We start from the raw sequence: 12,312 nt of genomic DNA on the forward strand, positions 1-12,312 counted from the left end.
CACAAGCATGTAGTTGTCATTTGTGCCATTTGTGAGGCATGTAAGCACTGAGATGGCAATTTGCGCTGTACCCATGTGATTTTATTTAATCAGTTTTATTTTCTTTTATTCGGTCACATTCACCACAGTTCACTACAGTTACACTACAGATACACTACAGTTCAATATCAGTGTTACTGGTTTTCAGTGATATGTGTATGTTATGTGTGACAAAGTGACAAATAAACATATTTCAAATATTAAATGTACTATTGTTTGGTCCAAATCACTGCTAAAATAATTATTTTAACAAAATTATTATTATAGTATATCTTTATTTTTTAAAATCACACTTACATAGATGGGTCATTTTTTACCTGTGTGTGTAAACTTGATGTAGTAATACAAAAGCTATTTTTGTTCATAAAGTAAGAAAGGAAAAATGAAAATAATGATTTGGTAATCAAAAACAAGATATGTAATGAATACTTGGAATATTAAATGATGAAATAAATTGATTTCAAAAGATATAGCAAAGAAACACTCAGCCATGCATGAAATAACATAGGAAATGAATATGGGTAATTTTTGACCCATGTTGTGCATTAGAAGGGGTTTGCATAGCTTTTGTGCATCAAAGGGTTAAGCTATTAAAAGGCAATGCCACCAAATACTAACAAAGTGTATGTAAACTTTTGACCCACTGAAAATCTGATATAGTACATAAAAGCTGAAATAAATCTGTCTCTGAGCTATTATTTTGAAATGACCTCTTATGGAAATAAAGTAGATACCCTAATTGACTTAACACAGAAAATGTATGGTAACATGAAATGTGTGTGTAGTTGTGAAAAACCTTATTTTGAATATCTTTAGCTTAGGTGTATGTAAACTTTTGGCCTCAAGTGTAGCTGAATCCGCCACCTTGCCTCCTAACAGTTAATAAAAGGACTATAATACCAACCAAGGTTTCAAAGTAGACAAAGGCAAAACTGGGCTATATCTATGTTATATCTATTTTTATCCCCCTGGAATAATGACAGATCTCCAGTCAGATTTCCAATCTCAACCACTCCAAAATACTGATGGTAGAACCTTATTGGAGAGACAACGAATACTGATTTTCTAAATTGGAGTTACTGAATATACAAATACATTTCTTTACTGATGGTTTTCAGAATCTGAATTACACATCTTTTGTAATTGTCTGGGTAGCAGCACACTGTGCCATGAGTGCTTCCTTGTATAGGAAAGATTGAACAGTACAGGCGTCTCCCACAGTTAGCGCAAAGAGATCCTCTCTTTACTGTCTAAATCTTCAGCATTTACCAAGTTCCGTGCTCCAACATTGATGTGCACAGGGTTTTTCTTTGATTTCACTACCCCTTCTACAAATCTGCATGTGCACACACTGAAGTTGGAATGATAAAGCAAATGTTTCTTTATTTCGAGAGGTGGTAGCCTGTGTTGGTCGATTATAAGATTTGCCATTTAGGGATCAGACTAAAATGAGGAAATGGGTTATGAAATTATTCTGAATGGACAAATGACATTTCTCATCTGGTACTTTTTCCAGAATGAGGTGGGAATGATCAGTTGTATGGGTGTGGAAGACAGCCAGGACTAATACACATTTTACAACTTTTGGACAACTAGAATAGATATACTGAAGTTTAAAAGGAAATCTAAACCAGGCCCTAAGAAAGAACAAGAAAGCAAATGAAAGCAAAACTCAATGAAATTGTTTGCTATAATTGTGTCCCTACTGATTTGAAAGAGGTGTAAAAACATTGAAGTTGATTGTCTTGTGTAAAAACACTAAGTCTGGGATTCTATTGTGTGTGCACAAACAAAGTGATTTTGATGTCAGCTTCATGTCCTCTCCAGACAAATAGGTGAGAAGCAACACATTCTTTGAGCGTCTTTGTTGTAAAGAAATAGTCATATTCCAAGGTGATTTGTCCCTTGTGTGTCTCACATAAAAATCAAACCCTGGCGCCCGTGGTCTCACCCACATTCGCCGTGATTGTGCTTCATTCAAAAACTGATTCTCATTCAAATTCGCAGTTGATCATGAATCCCAATGGGAACATTCATTTAGCCGCTGAACAGGGAGTTTTTTTTGGGGGGGGGGGGGTGTGACAGAAGTGATCCTATGGTAGGAAAGGAGGCCTTCCTTATCTGTCCATCAGCAGTTTCAAAGCTCTCTCTATGTTCATTCTGTGGCCCACTCGAGTCACACCCAAATCAATCAGGTCCTCCTTCTGCAGGTTGGGCAGGTGAGCTCCCTCAATGTCGTTGTACATAAAGGCGTCCCTGTGCTCAGCCAGGTTGAGATTCTCCAGCCAGTCCGCTACATCCTGCTTGGTCCACAGCGGGACAGGCTTGGAGGCAAACGGCTTGTCAGAGACAGCCTGGGCGAGGGTGAGAGGGGACGAGGACCGGCTCCCCCCCGACCCCAGGCTGCACGGCCCGGAACACAGGGGGGGTGTGGGCAGACTGAACACTTCCGTCAGCGTGGGGGAGGGAGAGTGGGACAGGGAGGACGCGTGGCTAGGGGTGGGGCTGGAGTCCGGAGGGGAGGTGAGGGGGTGGGGCTCGCTGTTCGCCTGATGGGCACCAGGCTGTGTGGGGAAGGTGACTGTGGTGTTTCGCTGTGTACCTGAGACTGAGACCTCCAGAGCCCTGGAGAGCGAGAGAGAGAGAGAGAGAGAGAGAGAGAGAGAGAGAGAGAGAGAGAGAGAGAGAGAGAGAGAGAGAGAGAGAGAGAGAGAGAGAGAGAGAGAGAGAGAGAGAGAGAGAGAGAGAGAGAGAGAGAGAGAGAGAGAGAGAGAGAGAGAGAGAGAGAGAGAGAGATGTCATGTCATGCTCTGCTATCTTTGTTAAGAAACAGTCTAAAACTGTATTTTTAAATTTAATTACAACAAAGATAGTTAATCATGTAGATAAGGAAAAGCAACAAATTCAGAAAAAGAAAGGACAATCTGAAGAAACAACACCCTAATCACAGGAGAGGGAGGAGATACAGCAACAGACCTAGCAAACAGGACAGCAAAAGAAATCAGGAGGAAAATCTGACACAAAAAGCAGGAGTGAGTACATTAGTAACCAACAGAAAAACCTATTCAAGTACAGAAGAACATAAACTATATAACTGTTGTTTTTTATGTTTAAATTTTTGTGATTTTTAAATTACAAGCTATTGCTAAGCGCTAAGTAATAAGCTAAAGGGCTAACAAAGTGGGCTAAGAAAAAAAACTTTTAAAAAATGAGATTTGGGCTACCAGTAGTTGAACTCCAGCTCCACTCTGTTTAAATGTAACAATTTAAACTAGCTGCATAAATGAGCCAATCAGAAGAGCAGCAGCCCCTCCCCCACTGCGCAGCAAAGAAAATCCACTCAGTGATACAATCTACCCACACTGCAGACCAATTCACTATCCCCCAGAAATCACAAATGAGAGCAACATAAAACAGTTTAAACAACAGCTTCTGAGGGAGAAGCCAGAGACTGTGTTTGTTGACTGTTATAAAAACGGAGAAGTTAGCAACCTCATTCTGTACTCTGACCAGCCTAAAGCCCTTCTGATCCACTATCCTTCGAGTAAAAAAGAGGGAATTTGCAATGGGTTGAAAGTAAAAATAAAGGAACCTGATGAACTTGACTGCATTATGATGACAGTCAATTTATATAAAAATGGAACAATAATGGTGCAGGGCAACCTCAGAGAATTCCAAACAGCTTTCCTGGCTCTGAAAGAAACAGCTACAAGGGAAAAGGCCTCTGCTAGTCTAAGCCCCCCCCACAGACCCCCCACAGACCCCGATGTTGCAGGTACAGTCAGCAGCCAGACAGAGGAGCAGGGCCAGGAGGAGAGTGAACTCCCAAACTCAGATCAGGCCCAATCCCTCCTAGCCAACAGAGCTCTGACCAAAATAAAGGACAATTTTCACACAGCTGGAAATAGAGCTAGTGCAGCTGAGGGAGAGGGTCCTTAAACAACAGACAGACAGAGACACAGACCAGCAGAATGGCACGCTATCAGAGCTGCACCAGGACAGGGAGAACCACAGGTCAGAGCTGGCAGGACTGAGAGGGCAGGTGAGGGAGCTACAGCAGAACAGGGACAGCTACATGGAGCAGCTAGTAGCACTGGCTGAGCAGGTCAGAGAGCTGCAGCAGGACAGAGCTGGCAGCACTCAGAGAGGAACTGCAGGACAGGGAGAACTACAAGACAGAGCTGGCAGCACTCAGGAACTACAGGACAGAGGGAATACAGCAGACGGAATGAGGGAACAGATCCACTCCACTGACCCAAACCTCCCCACGACATTGAGCTCCACCCAGATCAGCCCGGACCCCCAAACTCTGCAAACGCCCTCAACTCTTATCAGCGCAGATGCACCCCGCAACCAAGAGTCATCACCAGAGCCCAGCACCCACTCAAATGGGAAAGCAGACATTGTGCTGCTAATTGATTCGAACAGAAAATGTATTGAAGAGAAAAAGCTCTTCCCCAGACACAAAGTGGTCTGGTGTCCAACCACCCAAACGGCATTGGAGCTGCTCTCTGAGTCCCAGCTCAGCTGCCCCAGCCACAACCCAATCCATACAGAAACCAACAACCTGAGGGCTGAGCAAGACAGAGTAGCAACATCACTGAGGGCAGTTATAGAGAAGGCTAGCCACACTTTCCCAAGCTCTAAAATTGTGATGTCCACTTTGCTGCCAAGAAAGGACCCACCCTCTCACAATAAACAAGATCAACGCCAGCATCTCAAGGGACCTTGATGTCCACCTGGCCCACCACCCTACACTCGGCATAGACAGTCTGTACAACCACATACATCTGTACAAGCTAGCTGTCCCTACCTTTGCCAAAACACTGAAGGATGTTGCTTTTAACCATGAGACTACCTTCAGCTACAGGACAAACAGACACGCCCCCAGTCCTCTGAGAACAGAAAGACACGCCCCAGCACCAGGACACACAGTACCGCCAGGGAGACACGCCCCCTAGTACCAGGACACACAGCACCGCCAAGGAGACACACCCTAGCACCAGGACACACAGCACCGCCAGGGAGACACGCCCCAGCACCAGGACACAAAGCACCGCCAGGGAGACACGCCCCAGCACCAGGACACACAGCACCGCCAGGGAGACACACCCCAGGACCAGGACACACAGCATCGCCAGGGAGACACGCCTGGACCAGGACACACAGCACCGCCAGGGAGACACGCCCCCTAGTACCAGGACACACAGCACCGCCAGGGAGACACGCCCGGACCAGGACACACAGCACCGCCAGGGAGACACGCCCCAGCACCAGGACACACAGCACCGCCAGGGAGACACGCCCGGACCAGGATACACAGCACCGCCAGGGAGACACACCCCAGCACCAGGACACACAGCACCAAGCAGGACCCCCCAACCGACGTCAGCACCCTCACCTAGGCTATCCACCACAACCAGGCCGACAGGAAATCCCTGGACACTTTCCACCAGACCAGCACACAGCCAGACCGGAACCAGCACTGCCCCCCAGCCTTGCATCAGTACCCCAGCAGGAACCTCAGCCAGGAGCACCCAGCTTCGCTCAGGTTGTAAGTGGAGTAGCAGGCCCAGCCACAAACCAGCTCAGGGACATCCAGCAGATGCTAAGCCTTATCTGCTCACTCATGGTCCACAGACAGTGGCATGAACCACTGAGTATGCATAGCTCCAGTGCAGTGCTATACCACTGTGGTACAAATAATACAACCAACCATAATAACAATAACAATAATAATAATAATAATAATAATGTTCAATAATCTTTTCTGAATAAGGTTCAAAATCAATGTTAATATTATTTCATGTAAAACTTTCTTGTTTTTTAAATGACGAGCAAAAACAAAAATTATTCTAACAAATAGTTTAAAAATTAAATCTTTTAGAATTTCTTCATGGAATATTCAGGGTTTGAGCGCTTCTGTGTTTGGTTTAAAGAGCAAAAACCAAGAATTCATAAAAGAGATAGGAGATGTTGATGTTCTCATTTTACAGGAGACATGGTGCAGAGGAGACACACCCACTGGTTGTCCCCCAGACTACAGGGAATTAGTAGTCCCTTCCACAAAACTAAAAGGTGTTACCCAGGGGTTAAATTGGGATTTGGGAGGTGGGTGGACCCTGAGATCCGGTGGGAGGTGGGTGAAAAAAGGTACACACCAATGAGTGTCTCAGCTCAAAATAGTTGTATTAATGTATTGTGCACATAATTGTAATTAAAGAAAACAATGTTTTAAAAAGAATGCATACTATTGATCCAAGCTTTTACATGAAATATTTCAAGTTTATTGAGTGTCATTAATGCTGAGAATTTTTTTTTACCCACGAAAATAATCGGTCATCCTCCTCTTTTGTCCTCACTTACTTCCTCCATTATCCATCTTTCTTAATCTGGTGCGGCGCAAAACTTTCCTTTAAACTAATCATTGATTTCAAACTGTTTTAATTAATTTCAGTGATTATCAAGCATGCAAACATCAGACTAATCAATTGGAAAGGGACACACAGCTTCTTCGCATTGTGTTAGGGAGATTAAATGATAAATGCGATTTAGAAAAATCAGTTTTAATCACTAAGTAGTGGCGGAATCTTCCCCTGATTTTCCCCCTTGAGTATCAATACAATTAATCCACAAAATAGGCCACTCAATACTATCATATATAGCCAGCTCTCCCCAAACAGGCAGTGTTAGCGAGTAGCCTAGGCCTTATAGCGTACATTTATTTTCATTTGCAGTAGCCTATGAAATTGTGCACATTTTTAATCAACATCATTTGCGGATACATGCACTTCTTTCTCCGCACTCGTATTCATGGAAAATATCTGCAATGCGTTGATTGTAAACAAAATTGAAGTGCAGGCTTTGTTTTTGCTGGTTATTCTGATAGCTAACATGGTAGATAACAGACCGGTGTATCTTGTTTGTTAAGTGTAGACTACTTGGTGATTAAAACTGATTTTTAACGGATAAATTGAATTTATGATTTAATCCCCCTAACACGGTTAGGGGGATTAGACGCTGTGTGTTAGGCTACTTGCCATTTGATTAGTCCGATCGTTGGCACGCTTGATAATAAAGGAAAATTACTAGTGAAAACAGGTTGAGATCAATGATTAGTTTAAAGGAAAGTTTTGCACCCCACCAATTTTCAGCTCATCAGTCGCCGCTGAATAAAACGTTATGTAGCTTATGTGGGAAATATTCAATCCTAGTTTAGCTGCTGACCAGCAACCTGTTGATTTTGCTCAAGCAATCAAAGTTGCCGTTAATAATAGCTGGCGTTCGTGGGGGCTGTTTATTCATCTTTCTTTAAAATGTTCCATAGATGAAATTACTTGTTAATGAAATTCCCTACCGCGTCCACTTCCAAACAATCAAGACAATCAACAATATTTTTCTTTCTGTGCCTGTCTATATAGCCTAGATGACTGTTCCTCCTGAGTTTTTTTTTTCTTCTGATTTTTTATTGGTTGAGCGAGTAATTGGCTAGAGGGAGCACATGGACTGGAGAATTATAACTGATCTATGCATAGGGATACCTTTATTAAACCACCAGTGCAAAGATAAGTTATAATGTGTACGAGAGGTTAGTTTATAATATTTACAAAACACAAAAAATTAGCATCAAAAAGAAAAAAGCTATCTGCTTATGCTATACACAACATGCCCCCCCCCCCCCCATAACCCAGATGTGACTGAAAACCTCCTAAAGTTATTTCTCAAGCTTATTGTATGACATGGTCAACTCTGAGTCTGGCAGCTATTAGCCCTGTTGCCACCTGCACTGGGTCTGCAAAACCCTTAATTTTATTATTTTTTAGTAATCCAGATGGCAAGCTTAGCCATTCCTAATAAGAAGTTTAGCAAAACATGCACATTTCTTTTTCTGGCCTTCATGATGTGTCCCAGCTTCATGTAGAGCAGCTCGTAAACTGGCTAAAGACAGTTTCAGTCTGTAGTAAGTTGTTTAAAGACAGAGGCTCCTCACATTCCAGATGGCTCACCAGCGTCTCTGGAGGCCCTGCCATGAGTGAAGAACTGATGTGTAGAATGGTGTCAGCCCTGTGATGTCCACCTCCTCTAGATTCATCAGTCTATTTGAAAGTGCCCTGGAAAGCACTTTGTAATCTGTGCAAAGAAGTGCAACAAGTCTCCAGTTTTTTAAAAGGGTCAGGTCCCCCCTTTTTCGGAAGAAGTGTGAGGATAGCCCTCCTGTATGATGATGGTACTAAGCCTTTGGGAAAGCATTCCACGATTGCATTCATGAAAATCAGCTCCCAGGCAATCCCAAAACTTATAAAATACAATGGGCAGCCTATCTATCACTGGTTCAGGCCCCAAGGCCAGCTGTTCCACCACCGTGGTCAACTCCTCCAAGGTCCTTGTTTAGAGCAACTTTTTCTCTGGGACATAGCTGAGGTAGTCCCTCCCGGAGCTCTGCTGTACACTGTTCATTACAGTCCTCTACTGCAAAAAAGGTTAGTGTAGAAATGAAAAGCATGTCTCCTCATCTCGACAGGGTCTGTAGTGACCCTTCCATCTGGCAGCATGAGGCAGAACATCTACTTGCTGTATTCTTCTCCAGATTGAAGAAGAATGAACTTGGGGCATTCATGTCCTTTACTGAAATAAAACAAGCTGTGACCAGTGTCCCCTCCTACATAAAGGAGCTGAGCTCCAGTTTCCTTTTCTGAAGCAGTGTTACATTAGCAGAATCTATGTTGAAGTGAATCTCATGTTCGATACCCCTTTTTCTAGAATCTGGACTACTTCTTTGATGTTAGTTGTATTATAGGAGCTATACTGCTGGCACAGAATATGAATCTGGACGTTTACCATTTCCAACCATTGACTTAAGGATTCAAAGTTACCCTTTTTCTCCTTCTTCTTCTTATTTTTCCTGCCAGATTACATCATCAATGCTCCAAGCCCACAAATTGGACATTTCGGGTATGTCAACTATTCAATACATCGGATGCAGATGCAAAATTACATATATACCAGTGCACTTATTTAAAAAGCCACATTTTGATATTCCTACATCTTCTGTGTTAGCTCACCAGGTACTGCATCTGCCTACATTTTCGCACGCTTGCAAAGGGAAACTCTTTCTTTTCACTCGTTAGACAGTCTGGCTAACTCAAAATATAACATTATCACTTCTGCTGTTGCATCTGTATAATCTCTGCGGGAAACTCATTTATTTCTCAAATACATATAAAATACACCCTCACTTTACACAGTTCTGCTTTCACCATTTTCACTGAGTTTTACGTCAGCTACCTTGTTGTTAACGACAACACAGACTGGCTGCATAACGGCAGTTCATTACCACTAAACCCTTTACACAGTTCTGCATTTGGCATTTTCACCGACTTCAACTACTCACGCAAAATTTCATACATACTAGTGCACTCATTTAAAACAGGTAGAACATCTGCCTGCGACATTTTTGCATGACTGACAGGCGAGGTTCAAGTCCTGTTCAGACTCATGAAAACTTTTATTTCACTCATTAGACAGCCTTGCTGGGTGACTCAAAATGAAACATTAACACTTTTGCATCTGTGTAATCTCTGCAAGAAACTAATATTTCTGAAATACATGTACAAAACACCCTCACCTAACACAGTTCTGCAGTTTCACGTCCGCTATACCTTGCTTAAGACACAACAGACTGACTTGCATTACTACTGCAGACGACTGTGAAATTAACAAGCACTAAATTCTGTGTTGGACTTCGGTACGGTAGGTAACGTTACTAGTCGTATAGAAACTGCGGCAAGATAATATTATAATAATAATAATAATAATAATAATAATAATAATAACTTTATTTGTACAGCACCTTTCATGCAGACTGCAGCTCAAAGTGCTTAACAGGAAAAATAAAAACAAAAGGCAAAAACAGGGAAAAGCACAGCAAACCAGTTATAAGGGTTTAAAACATAAAGAATAAAACAGTGTATATTGAAATAGAAACATGAATAAAATATATTTAATATGAAAGAGTCAATGAGTAATGAGTGAAATAAATGAGTAAAATAAAAGATAAAAGATAACAATAAAAATTTTATAAAACAAGAAATAAAAATATGAATAAGTATCGATGGACAGAATAAAAATGAATTAAAAGCCAAATTAAAAAGGAAGGTTTTGAGCTGCTTTTTAAAATTGGCAACTGAGTCTGCTGTTCTAATGTTTTGTGGGAGAGTGTTCCAGAGTTTTGCTGAATAATAGCAGAAAGCACCTTCACCACTTTTATTCTGTTTAACCACAAGTACATTAAGTAAGCCCACTGTGGATGATCTAAGTGCTCGAGTTGGTACATAAGGTGATAGGCTATCTTTGATATAAAAAGGTGCAAGGCCATTTAAAGCTTTATATACAAGTAACAAGACTTTAAAATCAACTCTAATAGAAACTGTAAGCCAGTGCAGAGCAGCAGGGACGGGTGTAATATGTTCTCTTTTCTTGGTTTTTCTTAGGATTCTAGCAGCCGCATTCTGGATAACTTGGAGTTTATCAATAGACTTCTTGGGCAGGCCGGTAAAAAGTTAATTACAGTAGTCCAAGCAGCTAGAAATAAAACCAAGCTTTTCAGCATCTTGGTCAGTAAAAAGGGTCTTACTTTGGCTATGTTTCTGAGGTGAAAAAATGGTCACCTTGTGCAAATTTTTAAGTTGAGGTCAGCATCCAAGATCACTCCCAGGTTTCTGACCTCAGATTTTGTCTGTTGAGCCAGGCTTCCCATCTTTGCCTGCAGCAGGTATCTTTTTGACTTATGCCCACTAGAAGTACATCTGTCTTTCCTTCATTTAATTTCAAGACATTTTTGTTCATCCATTTATTTATGTCGGCTAGACAGGCTGCAAGAACGCTCATGGCATTTGGGTCATTTGGCTCAACAGAGACATATAACTGCGTATCATCTGCATAACCATGGAAATTCACATGGTGAAGCTGATCTTGCCTAAAGGAAGCATGTACAAGGAGAATAACAGCAGTCCAAGAATGCTCCCCTGCGTTATGCCACAGTTTGCATCTACAAGCTTAGAGACATTGTCACCAAGTTTCACTAAACACTTTCTATCCATTACATAGGTACGGAACCATTATAGCACATTACCAGAGAGACCGACTGTAAGAGTAATTTTCTGATTGACAGTATACGTTTGTTAACATAGAGACAATCACATGATTAAATGTATCCTTTATTACTGTCTTGATTATTGTTATACCATATTGTAAGGTCAACCTTATCAGAAGATTAAATAAATCTAGAAGACCAAGGTTGTCCGACGGGGTGTCCACTACTAAGAATGGTGGAAGATTAATTAGGTCAGAGGGCAATTGTTTGTGTGAGAAGGAGAAGGAGTTTGTGTGCATAGTGGAAAGTTACTGTGATTGTGGGTATAAGGAACGGCCTTCATCTGAAACTTCAGAGAGTTTTGTGAGACTCTCTCATTCTTTCTTCTTGCAAGTTGAATAAATTCTTATTGATCTTTGAAAGTGCTGTGACCCTGTGTTATCAAGGAAGGATCTCACCTCTGGTTATGTTGGGATGGAAAACGGTAAAAATGGTAATTTCCCTAACACTGACCCACCTTTCAATGCTATGGTGTATGGTATCGAAAGCGGCACTCAAATCAAGCAGGACAAGAACTGAAACATTGTTACTATCAACACTTAACCGTAAATCATTTACTACTATCCCTAAAGTGATTAGGGATGATTAGCACGGAATTCTGACTGGAAATTTTCAAGAATATTTTTTTAGACAAGATAAGAATTAATTTGTTTAAAAACTACTTTTTCTATAATTTTGCTCACAAACGGCACGTTTGATATTGGTCTGGAATTTTTCTGAACAGAAGTATCCAGATTAGATTTCTTGAGTAGTGGTTTTACCAGACTGGTCTTAAAAACATCTGGAGTGGCTTGGTGACGCCCAAAAATTGTATTAATTTACTAAATTCTTCCTTCAGTCTATTTAGCATTTTGTGTGTCTGTGTCTGCGTGTGTATGCTACATTTCTATATGTAGGCTACTGTTGGCCAGAGCTACTATCTTAACTAGCCTACGTTTTCCATTACCATGTGTGTACTTTCTATTTCTAGAATCAAGTACCTACAACTGCAGGCTAGCTGTATTGTCATAAAAGTGCCTTTGTTAGACCAGCATCATTTCTTCACTAAGACAATCCCAGTTTACATTTAAAACCCCATTTTCCATCGGATATTGAAAGCAAATCCTAAAATAGTTTTCTTG

At 41.5% G+C, this 12,312-nt stretch overlaps 1 protein-coding gene across 1 annotated transcript in view; it reads right to left on the minus strand.

Moving 5' to 3' along the window:
- Positions 1-757: 757 nt before the first annotated feature.
- LOC118215029 (SH3 and multiple ankyrin repeat domains protein 2-like) overlaps positions 758-12,312 on the minus strand; it is a 108,209-nt gene continuing 96,654 nt past the window's right edge. The window contains exon 14 of the mRNA XM_035395401.1: positions 758-2,664. Coding sequence (XP_035251292.1) covers positions 2,157-2,664 — 508 coding nt within the window. The 3' untranslated portion in view covers positions 758-2,156. The remainder of the gene's footprint in view (positions 2,665-12,312) is intronic.

This window comes from Anguilla anguilla, chromosome 16, assembly GCF_013347855.1.
Source record: "Anguilla anguilla isolate fAngAng1 chromosome 16, fAngAng1.pri, whole genome shotgun sequence".
Taxonomy (NCBI): Eukaryota; Metazoa; Chordata; class Actinopteri; order Anguilliformes; family Anguillidae; genus Anguilla; species Anguilla anguilla.